This window comes from Pongo pygmaeus, chromosome 9 (genome assembly GCF_028885625.2).
Source record: "Pongo pygmaeus isolate AG05252 chromosome 9, NHGRI_mPonPyg2-v2.0_pri, whole genome shotgun sequence".
Lineage (NCBI taxonomy): Eukaryota > Metazoa > Chordata > Mammalia > Primates > Hominidae > Pongo > Pongo pygmaeus.
Window position 1 is genome coordinate 74,217,294 of NC_072382.2, and position 21,703 is coordinate 74,238,996.

The 21,703-nt window shown below is 49.9% G+C and overlaps 1 protein-coding gene across 3 annotated transcripts in view; it reads left to right on the plus strand.

The window, feature by feature from the left end:
• The first annotated feature begins 2,460 nt into the window (after positions 1 to 2,460).
• The window catches only part of P2RY6 (pyrimidinergic receptor P2Y6), a 33,238-nt gene continuing 13,995 nt past the window's right edge, over positions 2,461 to 21,703 (plus strand). The window contains exon 1 of one of the 3 annotated variants that reach the window (XM_063672060.1): positions 2,461 to 2,496. Coding sequence is in view for 1 of the 3 variants with exons in the window: in XM_054440886.2 (XP_054296861.2) it covers positions 10,051 to 10,319 (269 nt within the window). In the remaining 2 variants the exon portion in view is untranslated. Of the gene's footprint in view, positions 2,497 to 9,994; positions 10,320 to 21,703 lie in introns of those variants that run through there. The other 2 variants (XM_054440886.2, XM_054440887.2) reach the window with 2 other exon arrangements.

Genomic DNA, 21,703 nt, shown 5'->3' on the forward strand with positions numbered 1-21,703 from the left:
GAAACCAAGCCAATTTTGTTTTAATTGAGCAGAATCAGCAGAATCAGGAGCACTTCTGTATGTGAGAAAACGCAGCACATTCAGTGTTAGATAATGAAGTAGTCAGTGTTTTAAATGCTTTAGAACTTCCTGTGATGACGGAAATATCCTATATCTGCTGTCCAGTAGGGTACCCTCTGGCCACATGTAGAAATGTGTCTAGGGCAATGGAGGAATGGAATTGGTTTCAACCAAACCAATTATCAAACTTTAAAAAGTTTGATAATCAGATATGCATGAAATGGTATCATTTCATTTGGTTTTAATTTAGATTTCCCTGGTTGATAGTGAGGTTGAACATATTTTCTTATGTGTATTGGCCATAATTGCTTTCTTTTCTGTGAAATGCCTGTTCATGTCTTTCAATCATTTTTCTCTTAGGTTGTTTAGCTTTTTCCTATTGACGTGTAGGAGTTATTTTTATATACTGGATAATAATCCTTTGTTACATGCATTGCAATAATCTCCAGTCTGTAGTCTGTCTTCTTGCTTTTTTCCTTTTTTAGTGTTTTTGTACAAACATAACCTTTTTATTACTCTGAGCTTATTAACATTTTCCTTTACAATTTTCTTTGTTTTTGCTGTTGTTGTTTAAAAACTTGTTCCTTAATCCTGGCCTGGATAGTAGAAATCCAACATTTGCTGAATAAAAGGAGAATAAGGAGAATGAGTGCCTTCCCCAGGGAGAACGTGCAGAGTGAGCAAGAAGAGGGTGGGACAGAACCCTGGGGAGGACAGAGACAGAGCTACCTAGGGAAGAGTGTGAAGTGGGGGAAGAACCAGGAAGGGAGCTGTACAGCCCACGTGGGGAATTTTGAAAGTGTCCGGGGGAGTGACTAAGATGTGTGCATTGCTTCAGAGACATGGAGGTCACTGGATACTTGGCAGGGCCGTCTTGTTGTTGCTACAGGAGCTGAGACCAGATAGGTGGGCAGGGCACTGCAGAGAAGAGTCCAAGAATTGTCACCTCTCTCAAGAACATTGACAGTGAAGGGAAGACCTTTCCTGTCTTGGGGTCTCAGTGTACTTTCTGCCTAGGATTCTCTTCCCCTTACCTTCACCTGGCTAAGTCTAACTCCTTCTCCTGGTTCAGCTTAAATGTCTCTTCCTCTGGGAAGCCTTCCCAGATCTCTCAGTTTAAATTAGATGGCCTCTTTCCCCATGATAGTCTTTCATCCAGTTCTTGACTTTTCCTTCTTAGCAGTTAACACAATAGGCAACTATGTATGAAATTTGTGTAACTATTTGTTTGATGTCCGTGTTTCCCACTAGATTACCAACTCCACAAGGCCTGCACTGTCTGGAATGTTGTTCCAGTGCACCCTCAGTGCCTAGCACACAACCTGGCACAGTAATTGTTGAATAAAAAACCACAATGGAGGCTGAGAGGAGGAGCTGGTTTGCATCTGGGGACAGCAGATCCGGGAGGTTTCAGAGATGAGGGAATCAGAGGTCCCTGTCCACCAGCCAGATTTTAGGCGATAAAAGGGAAAAAGGGAAGGAGAGTGACAGTCAGGAGGAACACTGACATTGGTGAGACGCCAACTGTGTACCAGGCACTGTCGTGACACCATTCCGAGCATCACTCCCATCCCCACTCCCATCTTTAGTGTGATGTCCCACTAGCTGGGTGACCCGGAGCAAGCTAATCTCCCTGCCTCAGTTTCCTCATCTGTAAAATAGACTGGTAACACCAAGCTCCTGGGATTGTTGTGAAGAGGAGGAAGCAGGGTATGGTGTGGAAAGTGTTATAAACCCACGCTTCAGGGGTACTTGGGCTCTGGAGTCAGACCACCTGGCTTCAAATCTCAGGTCTGCCACTTACCAGCTGTGTGACCTTGAACAAGTCACTTCATTTCTGTGCCTCAGTTTCCCCACCTGTAAAATAGGAGTAATAATACCTCCGGAATTGCTATGAGGATTAAATGAGGTATGCATTAAAACACCTTAGCACAGTGCTTGGCACATAGTAGGTGCTCAAGGAAATAATAATTAAAATTATTCCTCCCTCCTCCCCACTATCCCAGAACTGTGGAATGTCAGAGCTGGAAAGATGGAAGAAATCACCATTTGATACCCAGCCCCCCCAACACACATATCAATACAAAGAGGGAAACTGAGGCCAGGGAAGGGTAAAGTCGTGAAGGATTCTGGACTGGAGTCCACCGGTCCCAGGTTCCAGCCCAGGAGCGGTCCCCAGAGGCCTGCAGCCTCTTCCAGACATCACCTCCCCCTCATCCCACGGGGGCGGGCCTCTGGGCGGGACTCCAGCGGTGCCGAGGCCCTTTGGCCACAGCCCCTCCCTGCCGCTTTGTTCTGGCTCCGCTGGGTCCCAGGGACGCTGGGGCCGGAGCTGCTGCCGCCGTCTACACGGTCCCCTCGTTTGACGGGTTCGCCTCCCAGCGGCGCCTGGGCGAGTGACATCTGGGCGGGACCGGCTGGTGCCGCGCGGCGCAGGTAAGGGCGTGCGCGGGCAGGGACAGAGGGGCAAGGGGTGCCGGGGCGCGGGGATACAGGGAGGCCTGCCCACTCCAGGGTCGCGGCCAGTCAGGGCGGGTGCCGGGGGTGAGTCCCTGCATATGTGTGTAGTGTGGGCAATGTGTAAATGATTACTGTGAGCGCGATCTGCACTCCAGCCTGGGCGACAGAGCAAGACTCCGTCTAAAAAAAAAAAAAAAAAAAAAAATTACTGTGAGCAATGGGTTAATGGGTTGTAAGCGGTTAGTGTGCGGTATGTGCAAGGTGAGACCCATGGATCATGGTGTGTGTCTGCCTGCAAGAAGTGTGCATTGCAATTCTCTATAGTTCTCAGTGACTATGCTGGGGCAACACAGGGGTCCACGGTGCATGTACACTCTGTGGCGGGAGCCGTGGCAGGGTGGTGAACTGGGTGTGCGTTGTGTGAATTGTGAGGTGTGTGTTTTGTGTGGCACATCCATGGCCCCTGTGGTGTGTTGAGCCGGGTGATGGAAGGTGGGGCACATTTGTGCAGGGGTGACACTCACAGATGGTTTTCCGTGGTGGCTCTGCCTTTTCCACCCAGTGCCCAGGAGGGCTTGGGAGAGTGAAAGCTCAACCGGATCTGGGTGGAGAAAGTATGACAAGTCCCAGGCTCACCCTCTCACACATACAAACACATGCACACACAAGAGAAGCTGCTCCGAAATCTCATTTTTTTATCTTCCAAAATTCCTGTGGATTTTGCATTCTTCTATAATATTTCTGTGTTTGTTTTAATGTAAAAATACTGTTCTGATAAATTACCATCCAATGAGTTGGCTCAAGTCTTGGAGGTAAGCTGGGTATATCTTGTGGTGGGAATCCCCTGCCTGTCTCCCAAACTGAGATGCAAGGACTTGGACTCAGCAGGAGTGAGGCGGTGATGCTGGGTATGTGGTGTATGCTGCAGGGCAGGGTGGGGGGGAGTTGTTTTGGTCACTCGTAGGGCAGGGGCAGGAGAGCTGGGCTTCTGAGGAGGAACCCTGACCATCAATGAAGTTCTTGCCTCTTCTCCACTTCCTGGGCAGGAAGAGGCTGCAGGACCCTGGGGACCATGAAGAAGGGGGTTCCCCTAGCAGACTGCCTCCTGAGACAGTTAGGTAGTTGTGTCATCCAAGCTTGGTTCAAATTTGATTTAAACAAATGCAGAAATATTAGAGAGGCTTCAAAAGGGCTCTGGCACTTTATCTGCAGAACTTTGGGCAAAACCTCACTGTGTCTCAGTTTCTTCCTTCGTAAAATGTAGATGTGGATAGTATTTGCCTCATAGGTTATTTTTAGGACTGACTGAGTGCCTGGACATTAAGTGGGTGGCACAATCTCTGATACGTAGAAATCCTAACAGCTGGTGACAAAACTATGATGATAGTAATGGCGACCCCCACACAACTGGGTCCCTGCCCACCCCAGGAACTCTCAGTTTTCACAGAGCCAATGATTCCAATAAGCTGTGTGGGTAGGAATCAGAGAGTCCCTATTTGAGTATGTCTGGGGGATCCTTTCCCATTCCCAGACCGAATCCTTGTTGAATTCTCAGTGACCACCTGCTTCCTGGGAAGATGCATTCTGGGAGAGGACAATGCAGGTCTCTGTCAAAGCCTGGGATGGAGCGTGGGAGAGAGGTTGGGGGAGAAATGCAGGGGCAGCCATGGGCTTGGATGGAGGCTTCTCAGTCCTGACAAACCCTGGAGGAACCGAAAAATGCTGGCCCTGTGTATGTGTGTGTTTGGGAACTGGCAGGGGCAGGGGCCTGGGGTGCCCTCTGCCTGGAATGAGGAAAGTCCAGTACAGGATCAGGAATATTTGGTCCCTGGACCAAGACAGGCCCTGAGTGCTGAAAGGGAGGCTGTGAGGTCAGCACTGAGCTGCAAGCAGAAATGGACCAGGAGCCCCCCCCGCCCCCCCCAGGCTCAGCCTTGTTTCTGGGGCTAAAACGTTTGCATTGGCAGAGCAAGTGCCTCTGTTCCTGTTGACTTCATTGAGTCAGTTTAGAGGAGTTGCCCGGAGGCCTTGGAGGACAAGGGGACATAAAAGGCAGTGTTGGGAGCTGTGGAAACATCTGGGGAGGGCACCTAAATATATCTCATGGTGACGGGGTGCCATGATGGGCCAGTGCAAGCTTGGGCACGGCAGAGGCAAGCCACTGTCCCCACTGTCCCCTAACAGGGAGTACTGCTGCCCCAGAGGCCCTGAGAGCTTCTCTGGAAGGTCTGGACAGAGCCCTCCTGGGGAGAAGGAGGCCTGGCCTAGCCCTGACTTGCTGAGTAATAAGGCCAGCTCTCTTCTTAGCTGTCAGGGAGATGGGACCAAGTGATGCTGTCGTCACTTCTGGCCCTGATTTCCTTTAATCCCCAATTCTGGCTATAATTGTTTGTAATTCCACACCACTAGCCCTAAGAGTCTATAATTACTCAAACATTCTAGAAGTCTACAATTCAAACTCCAACTTTCTACACTTCCAAGCTGTAACATTCCCCAATTCTGGCTCCAGTGTTGGAGGATTCTGGCCCTGGCTTTGGCAGTCTGACTCTTGCAAACTTATAAACTCCCAAGGAAGAGGTTACTTCAGCAGAATCATGTGAGAAGCCCCAGAAAAGGTCTCTTCCCTGCCTAAGCCAGCCTGGAGTGGAGGCAGGTGCCTGGTAAAATGGCCATATGCTCTCTGGGGTGGATGACAGTGAACCCAGAGGCCCCTCCTCATCAGAGCAGCAGAGGTGCTGGAAGTACCTCACAGCTCTCAGGGGATGGTGGCTCTAGAGCAGAGAAAGGTTCAGATCTTGGATTGTAGGCACCCCTCAGGATGAGGGAATTGTGGAGTCACTGGGCACCTTGCAAGGCCATCAAGAGGAAGGAGAGAGAGAACAAGAAATAGGGCTGAATAGACCTCAAAGGCAAAGCTCGTTCTCTCTGAGAGACCTCCGGTTGTAGAAAAGACTCCTGTGGAGCCAGCAGGAGCAGCATCGTTGATGCACAGCCATGTCTGAACTCAGCATAGGCTGGGGGGTGGAGAGCTCCAAAATTCACAGTGATTAGCTTGAAACCTTGCCTTGAGCTGGTGACAAGCAGGACTGGTAGCTGACTGAGCAAGTTGGGGACAATCCTCCCATAGAAATCTTTGCCTACTTTCTGTGAGTATTCTGACCAGGACTTATGTGGGATGGCTGAAGAGGGTGAGCCAAACAAACCATCTGTGTTCTTGGGGAAACCTGTTAGCTTCTCTGGGAGGGGCAAAAGAAGGGCTTGGGCAGCCAAGGACTCAGCTCTTCCTCTCCCATCTCTTTCCTGGTTCTGAAAGCTCTTCACATGCAACTTGCTGCTGAGCTAAGCTAGAGCCCTATGTATGCTGGCTGGAAGTGGGTGCATGCATGTGATGGTGCCTGCATGCCTGCCGTGGGTGGTGTGTTTCCAAGTGTGGCAGGTGCCAGGGCATGTGTACATACGTATGTGTGAACCTGCGTGAATTATGTGGAGCTGTGTCCGGGGCTGGTTGTGCTGTGAATGCACCAGTGCAGAATTGCACCCACGGGCATGTGCTCCTTACAACTCTGTTAGGTCTCTGTGGCCTCTCTGTGCTTTCCTATGATGGATGGCAAACAGCAGACCCCAGACTCTAGACAGAATGAGGGGCTCAGGTTGCAGAGAGGGAAAACCTCTGTGGCTCAGCAAGAAGGCCTAGCTCTGGCCAGATGCGGTGGCTTACATTTGTAATCCCAAAACTTTGGGAGGCTGAGGGAGGAGGATCGATTGAGACCAGGAGTTCGATACCAGCCTGTGCAAACTAGAAAGGCCCTGTCTCTACAAAAAAATTCAAATTTAGCCAGGCGTAGTAGCTTATGCCTGTAGTGCCAACTACTTGGGAGGATAAAGAGGATCATTTGAGCCCAGGAGGTCAAGGCTGTAGTGAGCTGTGTGTTTGCACCACTGCACTCCAGTCTGGGTGACAGAATGAGACCCTGTCTGGAAAAAAAAAAAGATGTCCAGTCTCCTCCTGTCCAAGGAGACCACGAACCATGCTTCCTGCAAGCTTGAAGTGGGCCAGCTCTTTAGGATCTGATCTGAATCCCAGAGGGACAACATCTCCTCCTACGGACCAGGGCTAGGCAGCCTCCTGTTTCAGTCAAGAGGGCTGAAGGTAGTGTTTTCCCTCCTGACTCCTGGGAGCAGCAAGGGGCCAATGGGTGGTGGCCAGGGATGTTCACAAGACCATTCCTGCCTGCCAGGGGCCTCATTACAAGCTACAGAGACCATTCTCAGCCCTTGACTCATGTGGATCGGAACAGCTCCATTCCACAGCTGAGAAAACCAAGGTTCAAGAAGGAGTGAGACCCACCCAAGGGAGTAGCCAGTACTGAACTGTGAGCCCAGCCCAGAGCCAGGAAGGAAGACACTAGGACTGAGCTAGCAGTGGCTGCCTGGGGGCAGGGCCTCCTGGGGTAGGACGCCAAGGTCAGCCCGGCCAGCTAGTGGTGAGCATCACCCAGCAAGGGCACGTGGAGTGTAAACTGTAAAGCACCTGATTTTTTGTAAAGGACCCAGGGCTTCCTGCTGGTGACTGAGTGCAGGAGGGTGGCTGTGGAGGGGTCAGTGCCCACAGGCAACATAGGATCTGAGGGGCTTCAACCTTGGGCACTTCTCCCTTCCCCGTGAGGAGCCTATACCCTGGGCTGAGCTGGGAGAGCCTGTGCCTGAAAGTTATCCCCTAAGGCTTCCTCCTCATCTATGTAACTGCTTTTACTCCTGGGGAAAATCAAGAGCCTGGGAACCCCACAAATCTCCCGTGGCATCTGGGACAGTTTGAGATTATGATAAGTATTTCGGAGCCTGGGAAAACAAGGCCTGTGGACTAGGGGTTTGCGGGGCTCCCCAGGAGTGGCATGTGTGTGGAGCACATGCAGAGGCCCGGGCCTGGGCAAACAGGTGTGTGAACAGGTGTACACACTCCAGAGCCACTCACAGAAACACACACACACAAACACTTGGGCACAATTCCAAACACCTGTGCCTTGTGAATGCACGTGCATCTTCCAGCACAGGTACACATGGCTGACAAGCCCCCAGGCAGACACTGTGCAACCAGCATTCACGTCCTCCCCCAGCCTGGGGGCCTGACTGAGGTTGGTGGCTCTCAAGGCTACCTCAGGGCTATGCTTCTGCCTCCCGGAACAAGCTTTCCCAGGCCTCCCAGCCTTGTCTCTTTCCCGTCTCTCCCCCCCCACACCTTCTTACCACAAGGACAGAGGAGGGGCCCTTCCTGTCAGCTGGCTGGGAGCAGAGGTGGCTTTGTCTTTTCGGAAGAACTGGTTCTGTGGAATTTGTGCTTATTTCCCATCAAGGATCAAGGACCTGCTCTGGGGCTACCTCAGGGCCCCACAGGATGAGGGGCTGGTTTTCAGACGAGTTTTCTGCTTGCCTGTCATCTGGATAGTGTCTAAAAATTTGCAAACTGCCTTCCTGTCAGTGTCTTGCTCATTCTTCATGATACTCCTGATATGTAAGTGCCTTCACTTCCTCTATTTGGCAGAAGAGGGAGCTGAGGCCAGAGAGGGATGGGACTGCCTGAGGTCACACAGCAAGCTGAGGCAGGGTTGACCAAAACTCTCATGAGCTGGGGTTGCAAGGAAAATGCTTTCAGCTTCCTGGGGCTTGGGGTAGGAGAATTTGGCTGTCAGAGCCTAGAGGGTGGGGCAGGCTGGCTCTACCAGGTGAGCCTGCCACAGAAACACCTCACACTCCTTTACCAGGAGCTGACGGGGGGCACAGCCAGCTCCTCACAGGCCAGCACTGTGCTGGGAGGCTCACCCCTGAACCTACCTTTGTGGACATGCCAAGAGAGGGCAGGAGAGGGAGCTCTGCCTTGCTGTGTGACCCAGGCAAGCCCCGACCCTCTCTGGGTCCAGCGCCCTCTCGCCTACTGGGATATTGGGATTGGTGATTGGTTGAGGGATGTGCTCCCTCTCTGGACCACAGAGGAAGCAGAGAGCTTCCCCAGGGCCAGGAGTGGGGCACAAGCTCAGGATGCTCCCTGCCAAAGCCCTGGTGACCCTGAGTTGCTGCCTGTGCCCAGGGAGTTCCAGTCTTGGCACTGGCCTGCTGCTGAGATCCACCGAGGCAGGGCCTGGCACAGAGTGGGGGCTTGGGGCCTGGGGGAGGGTCTCCTCCAGGCTAGGTGGCTGGGAGAAGGTGATCTGGCAAATCCAGATGGGGCTTGTCCACCTGTCCGAGGCTGCAGCCCCCTAGCTCTCTGCCCCTTACCCTCCTTTATGTTTCTCTACCACTGCTCTTATCACTATCTGGCCTGCTATATATTTACTCATTAACCAAAAGAAACTAATCTCCCCTGCTAGACTACAGGTGTCTCAAGGGCGGGACTTTGTTTTTTGACCTCAAGTGCCTTGAACATTACCCGAACAGAGTAGATGCCCAATAAGTACCTGTAACAAAGAAGAGGAGGAGGAGCAAGCTGGAGAGTCATCTTACAGATGGGGAGGGCCCACCATGGGCCCAGGTAGAGCCGCCCTGGCTGCCTTCTCCTCATCAAGCCCAAGCTCAAGGATGGATTGGAGCTGGGGAGGGGAGGGTCGCCTGGGGTCAGCCTTTCCCCGGGCATCACCCTCCATATTCGGTGCTGTAGCAGGACGAGCCGTGGACAAAACCCTTCAGACACCAAGATAGTGAAGGGAGTGGCTTTAATCAGCTGGGAGCATCGGCAGGCTAGCGTCTTAAAATCTGAGCTCGTCAGGTGCTCAACTTCTGTCCCTTTTAAGGGATCACAACTCTAAGGGGGTCCACGTGAGAGGGTCGTGATTGATTGAACAAGCGAGGGGGTACATGACAGGGGCTGCGAGCACCGGTGGTCAGAGTGAAACAGAACAGAACGGGAGGTTTCACAATGTCCTTCCATACAATGTCTGGAATCTATAGATAACAACAGCTGCTAGGTCAGGGGTCGAATTTTAACTACCAGGCTTAGGTCAGGCAGGCCCAGGCCTGGTTTTGGGTCTGGTTCCTTGGTTTCGGGTCTGGTTCTTAGGCGCCGGGCTACCTGCCTTTAGTTTCGCTTCTCTTTCCTTTTCCGAGTATAAAACAATATAAAACAATATGAGAGGGTCTCTCTCTTCCCTCAGTGCCATCCTCATCCCTGGGTGGGAATTGTCTGGATCCATAGGGTTGGAGCCACAGATAACAGAGCCGTTAATCTCGGGGTCTCAGCCTCTCTTAACGGACTTTCCAGGCACTGCTGAGAAAACCAGGTTAATGGTTTCCTGCGGCAGCAATGAGCAGAAGCAGGGCCATCTCCAGACTCCAGAGAAGCCAGGAGAGGGCTGGGGTGAGAATGGGGAGGAGGAGAAAAAACAGCCACCCAATGTGTGCCTTCCCTGTGCCAGGCCCTTGTCCTGAAATGTTATCTCACTCCATCCTCCCAACAGTCCCTTGGGCTAAATTGGTGATGCTGCTTGTTTGAGTGAGCAAACAGAGGGTGAATGAAGTGACTTGCGGGCAGCTGGGTAGAGGATGAGTCAACATTGGTGTAAAGGACTTGAGCTTCAGGGTTCTCGGCATTCGAGTCCTGGCCCTGCTGCTTGCCAGCTCTGTGCTGTGGCAAGTTACTTCCTCTCCCCAGGTCTCTCGGTTTCCTCATCTGCTGCCTCTTCAGACTTCTGCCAGAACATTGCACGCGACAGTTTGAGGCACAGAACTGACTGGCAGCAGGGGCTGCTCCACGAGTGGGAATTTGCTCCAGCACTTCACAGACTGCAAGCGGGGCACTTGCTAACTCTTGGGTGAGTTTTCTGGGTCCATGCCTGGAAGGGCTTGCGCCCCTTAGCTCCCCTAGGAGCTTCCTGAGTAACTGCAGTCCACTTGCAGCCACCAAGGCTCATCACAGGCAAGAGTGGCAGTAGGGCAAGCACTGGGGTCCTCCTCCTTCCTCCGCCTGGCTATGCCTGGAGCCTGCAGACTGCACAGCGTGGAGGGACGAGGCACCGCAGGACGGGGTCAGTGGGGGCGGGGAGGAGACGGACACATTGGTGCTGCGCTGTGCCTTACTGGAGAAGTGGAATAGCTCAGTCAGGATTCGGAGCCACAAAGGTCTGGGTTGGAGTGCAAATGGCTGGCAAGGATACTTTTCCTCTCTGGGCCTCAATTTCTTACTCTCTAAAATGGGGGCAACCGTGGTCTCTCCCTGCATATGTGAACACTGCTAAGTGTAGTATCTGGAGAGGGGCCCTCACGGAGGAGGCTGGGCCCTGCACTCAGAGCTCCCCAGGAACTTTGGTTGAGGGAATGAGTAGGAAGGATTAGTGACCAAATAATTGTCCACAGAGGAGGCCCTTGGGAAGCCTCTCACCTCTGCCATTCCAGCTAAATCTTAAGACAGCCTGGAGCTGGCCCCATGAGAGTGGTTTGGAAAAAAAAAAAAATGAGTCCCTGAGTCCAGATATGACTTGTTAAGGGTGAAAGGGCCTATCTGGGAGAGCTAGGTTAAAACTTTTCCGGAGTTTCTATTGCCATTCAGCTCTGCTGACACTGACACAGAGAAAACAGGCAGCCCAGCCCATGCGTTCAGCCCCGGCCTCTTGAAGATATTTGGGACTCTCATCTCTTGCCAGCTCTAGAATGGGTCGTATTCAGGGAACCTCTCCACCCCTCAGTATCAATGAGATGAAAAATGAGAAGGCCCTTTGCAAACTATAAAGTGTTGTGCCCCAGAAGGTGCATCTATGTGTGTGCCAAGCCCCTGGGTGTGTATGCGAGAGTGAGAACGTCCAGCTTCCAGTGTATGTGTGTGTGTATGACTGGCTGAGTGGGGGGAACTCTACACTGCCCTCGACTCCCTGTGTGGCTGGGACTCTTCTAAAATTCTTACAATCTTTTTTTGCATTTCCTCACTGTTTGTCAGTTTATCAGAAAGGGAGGGGGCCATGGTCCAGAAACCTGGCAATTGTTTCTGAGCCTGCCAACTCTTCTCTCCTGCCCTTGCCTTATCCTGTGGCTGTCTCTGGAGGCCTGACTGCCGGGAGCTCCCAGCATGGCCTGTTCTGCCAGAAGCTTGCCTGGCTCCTCTGCGCAGCCCATCCACCACCTGTTTTTGCATCTGTGGCTATGAACTGGCTGTTTTCACACCACTGTCCTGCTGACTCTTTTTATTTTTGGATTTTTATTTTTTTTAAAGATAGGGTCTTGCTCTGTCACCCAGGTTGGAGTACAGTGGCACTGTCATTGCTTACTGTAACCTTGAACTCCTGGGCTTAAGCAATCCTCTTGCCTCAACCTAAAAGTAGCTGGGACTACAGGCATGTATCACAATGTTCAACTAATTTTTAAAAATATTTTGTAGAGATAGGGTTTTGCTATGTTGCCCAGGCTGGTCTCAAACTGCTAGCCTCAAGTGCCACTGACTCTTTATAACATCCCAATGTCCTCCAGAGATGGTATTTATTGTTCCCATTTTACAGGCAAGGAAATGGAGGCTTGTTGAAGGGAAATGGCTCTCCCAGAGTTATCCAACCAACTAGCGGCAGTGCTAGGGTTTCAATTCTTACCTAACTCCAAAAACTTTATTAACTGTTGTGGCTTACCCAGTAGGTGTGTGTTGGCTGTTTGGCTGAATGAATAAATAAATGAAATAACATGAATAAATCATTCCGTCAAAATTGAGCTGAAAGAGAAAGTTAAGCAATAATAGCAAGGTCTGTCATTGACTGAGCAACTACAATGTGTCAAGTGTTTTACACAAAAATGAAAGCATCAGGAGGCTGAGGCAGGAGAATCATTTGAACCCGGGAGGCGGAGGTTGCAGTGAGCTGAGATCATACCACTGTACTCCAGCCTGGGTGACAAGAGCGAGACTATCTCAAAAAAAAAAAAAAAAAGAAAAGAAAAGAAAAAGAAAGCAGTCAGGATTATTGTTATTCCTATTTTGCAGCAGAGGAAGCTGAGGCTCAGAGAAATTAAAGGATCCTGTCCAATGTGGGAGCTGGGACTATAATTTGTCAGTGTTCAGACCCAGAGCTCTGAACCTAGCTTTCCTGGTTCCTTAGTGTTAGAGTGAGTCGGCAGAGCCTGGCAACAGGTGCCCATTACAGCAGAGGACCCGAGGCCCGTCGAGACTCTCAGGAAGCTGGGTGCAACAGCCCACCCTGCCCCCTCCTGCCTTGGGACCATTTCCCCATTTGTCTCTGAAATAGGTTTCTATTTCCGGCTGGGGTGGGAATCTGGTAGCCCAGGCTCTGACTCTCTCTCTCTGACTGTTGGCTTGTCCAGTTAGGGCCAATGCCACGGCATGGGGTGATATCTTGCTGCTTCCCATGTCCCAGGGCTGGCCCTGTCATTAATAGCTCCATGGGAGGGCAGGGTCTGCACAAGATGCAGTCATTTGGTCTATGGATATGGCGTAGGCTGGGTCAGTGGCTTCTGTGCCCAGCCCTGTGTGGATTCCAGGGACCCAGGGGCTAGTGGGTCCAGCTCTCCCCTTAGGAACTCAGGGGCTGGGTATTGAGCTCCAGGAAGATGAACTCTGCAGTAGCTGAGACAGAGCCTGGCATCCTGACTCCCAGGGCAGTGCCGGTTTTCATGGCCTGGGACGGACTGGTGGCTGTCCTGTGGTACTAGGAGGCAGATCTCAACTCAGAGTGAGGGATAACCTTGTTTCTGTCATGCCAGAGGGATGGGAACCAGCCTTTCAAATCAGCCCACAGTTTCTGAGTGTCCTATCCTTTCTATTGAGGGACAGGGGCATGACAGAGACAGACCTGCACAGGAGAAGGAATGCCCATTGTCTGAGGGAGGAGAAATTCCCTCAGGCAGCGGCTAATCTGATGGTTGAGGCGAGAGACAGACTTGGAAGTGCCAGAACCTGTCCTGCAGATTCACTAGTACTTGAAAGCATGGTGCAGTCTCATTCCTCATGCCTTCGCATTGTGGCCTGCCACGCTCCTGAGGAGGACACAACTCCATAGCAGGGAGGGGAAACAGAGGCACAGAGAGGCTAATGTTTGGCACAGAAATGCCTCAGTTGTAAGAAGTTGCTGGAGTAAAGCAGGTTATAGATTAAAAGCTAAACAGTCCCTAGCCTAGGTAACCTCCCAGGCTGGAAATCTCCCTTTCTGACTCTTGGATTCATTGGTGAGATTCATGTAGGACTTGCTTTGTGCCAGGCCCACTCAGGGGATTTATTATAGATTTATCTTATAATAACAGCAACACCAAGAGCGGTTAATACTATAACTTACATAGAATAAGTGGGGAAACTGAGACTCAGTTAAATAACTTGCTCGAGGTCATATAACTAGTAGATGCAGAGGGGATCAAACCTAGGACTATCTGTCCCCGAAACTCATGACTCTCCCACTCCATGGGGTACTTGCTCCACAAGATGTCAGGCCTCAGAGCATGCCATTAAATGGTAAAATATGAATGACAACATAAGAAAAGGAGCAATTGGGGAAACGCAAATCAAAACCACAATATGATACCACTTTACACCCATTAAAATGGCTACAATGAAAAAGACAGACAATAACAAGTGTTGCCGAGGATGTGAAGAAATTGGAATTCTCATACACTGCTAGTGAGAATGAAAAAATATATAGCCATTTTGGAGGCAGTTAGGCAGCACCTCAAAAGTTTAAACATAGAGTTACTATATGATCCCCTGGTTCCATTCCAAGGTGTATACGCAAGAAAATTTAAAACACAAAAACTTCTACATAAATGTTCACAACAGCATTATTCATAATAGCCAAAAAGTGGGAATAACCCAAAATGCCATCAGTGGATGAACAAACAATTATGTGGCCTATCCATATGATGGAATATTATTCAGCCATAAAAATGAAATTTTTATTTACGCTACAACATGGATGAACCTTGAAGACACGCTAAGTAAAATAAGTCAGACACAAAATGTTACATATTGTATGATTCAATTTGCATAAAATGTCCAGAAAAGGCAAATTCATAAATACAAAAAGGAGATTTGTAGTTTCCAGGGGGATGGGGAAAAAAGGAATGGGGAGTAACTGCTATTGGGTACAGGATTTCTTTCTATGGTTATTAAAATGTTCTGAAATTAGATAGTGATGATGGTTGCACAATCTTATGAATATGCTAAAAACCTCTGAATTGTCCACTTTGAAAGGCTGAATTTTATGGTATGTGAATTATATCTTAATTTTTTTAAATCCGGGAGCAAGAATATAGAAACTACAAAGAAGTTTGAGATGAATGTTGGCCCTCAGGTAGGTGAAAGGGAAACTTCACTGTGAGTTTCCTGGCAGCTGAAGTGAAAAGGGAGAAGCAGCCTCCAAAAGGAGGAAACCAACTCTTCAGGGGCTTAGGTCCAGGACAAGATTCCTGTAAACCCAAGGTGGTCCACTGCATCACTGCATCATAATGTCAGAAATACCGATTTTTTTTTTTTTTTGAGACATAGTTTCACTCTGTCGCCCAGGCTGAAGTGCAGTGGCTCAATCTCAGCTCACTGCAACATCTGCCTCCCAGGTTCAAGCGATTCTCCTGCCTCAGCCTCCCAAGTAGCTGGGATTACAGATGTGCGCCACCACACCTGGCTAATTTTTGTATTTTTGGTAGAGACAGAGTCTCACCATGTTGGCCAGGCCAGTCTCAAACTCCTGACCTCAAGTGATCCACCCACCTCTGCCTCCCAAAGTGCTGGGATTACAGGCATGAGCTACTGGGCCCAGCTAGAAATACAGATTTTTTTTTTCTCCCACCTGAGATTCCAATGCAAAAAGTATGAAGAAAGTGGGAAGGGCCTGTGATTTGACTACACTTCCAAGCCAGTGAGTTGGCCTGCTACAGTTTCATAGATGCTGGCAGAAGACACAAGACTTCTGGTTAAAGATAAAGAACTTTGTTCCTCACAACAATAGGAGTAGCCCAAATATCAGCATTTGCACTTTGTTCCCCAATTCCTGTGGGACAATGCAAAGGGGGCCAGGTAATACCTGCACATGCAATGGCTTGCATGACAAGGTAAGGAACCCGGAGCTTAGGCAATCCGCATCTTTTATAAGGGGCAGCAAGCCTGCCTGAACTTTGCCCCAGAGGAAGACATCATATTTGTTATATTTGTTATACCAGACAGTCAATAAACCTGGTTTTGGCTGCAGAAGGGGACACTATCTCTATCTTTATCTTCCAAGGCTGTCTGCTCTACAGGTATCCTCGAAAAGATCGTCTGGAACAAAGGCAGTCTGTCTCTGCTCACAAGACATGCAGAAATCTGAGTAGGCCTTGGAGAATTGTCTCCCAATACAGTAGATGTGCTGGTCAAGGCTGAGTTTTGTTTGTTTGTTTGTTTGTTTATTGTTATTTTGTTTGTCTTTTATTATGATAAAATATACATAACAAAATGTATGATTTTAATCCTTTTTGATTGTACAATTCACTGGTATTAAGTATACGCACATTGTTGTGCAGCCATCACATCACCACCATCCATCTCCAGGACTATTTATTTATTTATTTATTTATTTATTTATTTATTTGAGATGGTGTCTTGCTCAGTCACCCAAGCTGAAGTGCAGTGGCGCGATCTCGGCTCACCACAACCTCTGCCTCCCAGGTTCAAGTGATTCTTCTGCCTCAGCTGGGATTACAGGCACACACCACCACGGCCAGCTAATTTTTGTATTTTTAATAGAGACGGAGTTTCACCATGTTGGTCAGGCTGGTCTCGAACTCCTGACCTCAGGTGATCTGCCCGCCTGTCTAGGCCTCCCAAAGTGCTGGGATTACAGGCATGAGCCACCGTGCCAAGCCCTCCAGGACTTTTTAAAGTCATCCACTGAAACTCTATGCCCATTAAATAATAACTCCCCATTCTCCCACCCTCTCATCCCCTGGCCACTCCCACTCTACTTTCTGTCTCGACGAATTTGACTTTTCTAGGTACCTTATATAAGTGGAATCACACAGTAATTGTCCCTTTTTGACTGGCTTGTTGTACTTGGAATAAGGTTTCCAAGTTTCATCCACGTTGTAGTATGTATCAGAATTTCATTTTTTAAGACTGAATAATAATCTATTGTATGTATATATCGTATTTTATTTATCTATTCATCCATCTACAGCTGTTTGGCTTGTTTCTACCTTTGGGCTATTGCGAATAATGCTGCTATGAACATTGATGTGTAAACTTCTGTTTGAGTCCTGGCCTTCAATTCTTTTGGTTGGAATTCTAGGAGTAGAATTGCTGGATCATATGGTAATTTTATGCTTATTTTTTGATAAACAGCCATAATATTTTTCACAGAGGCCACATCATTTTACATTTCCACAGTAATGCAAAGGTTTCCAGTTTCTCCACATCCTCACCAACACTAATTTCCTAGATTGGTCTTTTTTTTTTTTTTTTTTATAATAGCCATCCTAATGGGTGTGAAGTGTTATCTCATGGTTTTAATTTGCATTCCCTATTGATTAGTAATGTTGAGCATCTTTTCATGTGCTTATTGGCCATTTGTATATCTTCTTTGGAAAAATGTCTAAGTCCTTTGCTGATTTTTGAATTGGGTTGTTTCTTTTGCTGTTTAGTTTGTAGGAGTTCTTTATACATTCTAGATATTAATACCTTATCAAACATATGGTTTGCAAATATTTGCTCCCATTCTGTGGGTTGCTTTCCAACTCTGTTGATAATGTCCTTTGATGTACAATAGTTTTAAATTTTGATAAATTTCAACTTATTTAATTTGCTGTTGTTGTTCTTGCCTATGCTTTTGGTGTCAGGGTGGTCAGGGGTATTTTGGTTGCAAGATACAAATGCAACTAGCTTGGGCAAGAAAATGTATATCAGTTTATATAAATAAAAAGCCCAAGGTAGACCTAGATCTGACACGGCTAGATCCAGCAGTTACAAGGATGCCATGAACATCTCTCTCCTGACTTTCCACTGGGTTCCTACATTCTCACTCAAGTTCCTTCCAGAAGCACCAGTCTTCCATGGTCTGCACAGCTAATAATCCAGGAGAAAAAGAGTGAGAACCTTTCATGCTGGTTCCACAAAAATTCCTGGGGCAAACTCTAATTGGTTGCCCCTGAACCAATCACTGGTGAAGGGTCTGGATGGATCCTGGGTCTGGTGACCACCTTGAATGAAGAAAATTGCCACTGAATGGAGCGAGAGTCTCCCAGCAGGAAGAGATGCCAGACAGGCAAACATTCCTCCCCAGAAAGAGTCCAGGAATCTGATGGGCAGCCAGGGTTGGGAAGCTCTGCTTAGAAGGGTGTCCCTTACCTTAGGCTTCCTGTGAGGGGCCTGGGAGAAGTAGAAGGAATCCTTCTATTTGATCACTGAAGATTTCCTAAAGGACGCAGCATTTATGAGGCCATGTGACTGATGGAAGGGCAAGGCCAGGGCAAGCTGGGCCCCAGGCAGGTTGGGTCAGAGCAGTAGAGGGGCTGGATTTCCCTGCCACCTGAAATCCTTCCTACCCCAGCCCTGCTCTGTTGTAGGGGCTAAGAATATGCACTCTGGAACCAGGCTGCCTGGGTTCAGACTAGCCCAGGAGTCATTCTTTCTTCCTGTGCTACCTTGAGCTAATCTTTGTGGCTTGGTTTCCCCACCAGAAGTATAAAATGAAGATAATAACCAGTCCCACCTTGTGGGGTCCTCATGAGGATTAAATGGGGCAATGCACATCTGGCACACACTAAGGCTTCAATAATTGTATTATCATCATTATTAGTTTGGGCCTCTTTTCAAGCACATCCAGAGCAGCTCCAGCTCTGTTCACCATCCTTCAACAGGCCTCTCAAGTGTATGTAGAGGCCTTTTACCTCTATATACACTTGACCATTTCACTGCCACCTCCTCACCGAGCCTTCTGTCCTGTGGAACCATCCCTCCATGCCTGTGTTCTGGCAGGACTCTGGGGCACTGACTCTGGGGCTTTGGGTTATAAATCTTCAGGTAGATGTCCCTTGTCCCCACTGAGCACCTGTGGGCAGGACCTGGGCCTCCCCTGTCCCTGAGTTTACAATGGGAGTTGGCCAGCCACAGATGTGGAGAGAGGGAAGTCCAGTGGTGGAAACAGCACTGACGAGGGGGAAAAGAAGAGCAGGAACTGAAAGTAAATCAGAGCCCAGCAGGTCGCGTGCAAGGGGCAGGAATGGGAGCTGAGAGTGGAGAGGTCAGCAGGGACTGGGTTTGCCTTTATCCTCAAGCACTGGGAAGATATAGAGAGGGCGTAGAAAGAGAAACAATGAAGTCAGACTTTTGCTGAGCCAGGGTCCATCTGGCCGCAGAAAGGGGCTAGACTGGCCCTGGAGATGGAAAACCAGAAAGCATGAGAAGGATGTGGTCTAGGTTGGGGGAGGGGCCGTGGGGTGAGAGAAGAGGAGTTTGAAAAGTGAAAATGGAGCACAAACAGGGCTTGTTGATTGACATGAAGTGGGACCTCAGTTTTTCCACCAGAGAAATGGCAAGTCCTGCCCATCTGGCCTCTTCAGGTGGGATTAGAGGACAGCGGGCTCTTGGCACTGACCACTCTAAATGGCCAGTAACTATGTCTGCTATATCAGCTCATCCGCTCCCTCAGCCCATCCTCATGCCCTGGTACAGTCCAGGTCAAGCACAGACCAGACACTCAGGGTGCTAGGTCAAGTCTGTAAGCTCCAAGAACCATAGTTGCGCTTCACCACCCAAGCCCACCCTGGGAGAGCCAGTGGGGCACAGACTAGCTGAGCTGTGCTGAGGACATCTGGCTCCCTTGGGCAGGGTGGGGCCCAGGCTCCTCCATCCAAGAAGGGACCAGCCCACATCCACAGTGATCTGGAGCAGATGGCACACAGTTCCTTCCTGTTCTATTCTGCTCAGCCATGGCTTACAGACACAGGCTAGGATGGAAGGGAAGTGACCCCTGGGAACTGTGCTGGGCACAAGGGCCAGGCAGGAGCCAGACAGTGGTGCCATTAGAACTCCACCCCTCACCAGCTGAGTGTCCTCGGGAACTGTGAATCCAGCTGCCCAGGGGGAAGGCCAGGCCTGGGAACCAGGTACTCTGTCTCCCACAGCTGACATCCCATGTCCAGATGACTGTGCTATCCCAGGAGCCAAATGTCTCTCCTCTCTTGGCCTCAGTTTCCCTCACTGCAAAATGGGCGCAAAGGAGAGGAGAGAACTCTGGAAGCTCTAAGGGCTCCCGTCCCCAGTCTGTCTGATGGAGGAGGGCCTGCATGGGTCTGGCAGTTGGAGTAAGTCATCCTTCTACTCCTCCAAGTCCCCTGCTACCAAAGCCATGCCTTTGCTGCCCCTGGACAGGAGAGCCAGGCTGGAGCAGCAGGCTTGATGACTGGACACAGAGATGGGAGGCTCCCCACCGGCTCCCTGCAGGGCTACAGCATCCTCTTGCCTGCTCTGGACCTCAGCTTTCCACCTGTGACCTGAGGGCTGGTGTGGGACATCTGTCTTTCCACTACTCTGGCTGTCAGGGCTTGTTAGGGGGCAGGGGAGACTGCTGTGAGCCTGCCATTTGAGATCCTTGATGTGAGCCTACCACTGGCTGGTCCCTGGAGCCTCCCCATCCCACAGCCACAACCCCATTTGAGGCTCTATTTTCTCTGAATCTAACCACAACCAATTCATCCTCCAACTAGCAGCCCAAGGGACCTTCTAAGTCTCAAATTTGATCATGCCTCTGCCCTGCTTTAGAAAGGGGTCTCCCAATGCGGACTTTCTTCAGCTGGCACCCTCAATGCAGAGGCCACATGTGTAGCCTGGCATTTTGAGGCCTGTTGGGCCTGGCCCTAATGACCCCACAGCCTTACCTCCTGCAAGGCCCCTCAGCACCTGCAAACACAAACACTTGCAGGTACTCTGAGGTCCCACATCTCCAGCAGGTCTCTCTGCCTAGAGCACCTGCCTTTTCCTTTCCACACTCCACCAAAGAATCACCTCCTCCAGGGAGCCTTGCTTGATACCACAGACAGGGTTAGAGGTCTTCTTTGTCATCCCAGAGACCCATGGGTCTACGTCTTCATCTGTCTTTTCCACTAACGGGTGCTCCTCAAAGGACAGAGCCCAGAGAGGTGCCTGCACATTGTAAGACTCCTTGTAAATGCATGGCGAATGAATGAATGAATGTATGGAGGAGGGAGGGCGGGAGGAAGGGAGCAAAGGTTGCAAGGGAAGTCATTTCTCATGAGTTTGGCTGGTCTATGATAAAATTATGGGTGCTAATAGAAGCCCCACTGAGCAAATACTTCCTGTGCACCAGGTATTGGGCTAGGTGATCTAGATCCATTATTTCATTTGAGCCCCCAGTGATGCTGTGACTGTTGACAATATTTAAAATTAAGGACTCGGAGGCTCAGAGAGGTAAAGTCACAGCTCATAAGTTGCAGAGTCAGGACGGGAACCCCCAGGTCTGTTGGGTGCCAAGCTTAGCAGCAGGAACAGTGATGGGTGACAGAGGGGTACAAATGCTGGGATTGGGCATTTGGATCTAATTCCATGGGCTGGGGTTTGAAGAACTCTGGGTTTTCTGAGGAGCTCTGAGGAGAGACCTGTTCCAGGAGTGAATCCTCACATTTTGTATCCCCAGGGGCAGTAATCTGGGGAGCCCTGTACCCCAACCTTCACCTACTCCGTAAGCAATGACCCCTCCTATTCTGTGACAGAAACCATTGATGTTTTCTCAAACCAGTGTCACAAGCTATGCAAAGGTATCATCCCAACCAGTCACCTCCCTAATCCCCCGCTAAACAGATGTCCTGGAGGTGCCCCTGCTGGCCCTGATCCCTCCCACCTTCCAGGCAGAGTCCAGGCCCTTTCCTGGAAGCCAGAGAGGTGGCTCTCCTCCCCTAGCCCTGCACCAGCCCTGGGTGGTGCTCAGGGACGTCAAGCCCAGTCACGCTCAGTGGCCTGTTTTCTCCCCAAGGCCTGTGTTTTCAAAATCACTTTGGAGATTTCCTTGTGGATGGAGCTCAGACAGTTTCTCGCTCCTTGGTTCCATCTTGCCAGCCTCACCCAGAAGACAGAGTGCCCACTGCTCTTCCCGGAGCTGGGCTCAAAGGCTCCTTGCTCTGCCCTGGGCCTGACTGTAAGTGTGTGAGAAATGGGTGCAGGGAGGCAGGGCTTGTGGGCGACTCTTCCAGAAGCTTGATTGTGCAGGGAGGAAGAGGAACAGACGGAGAGGCA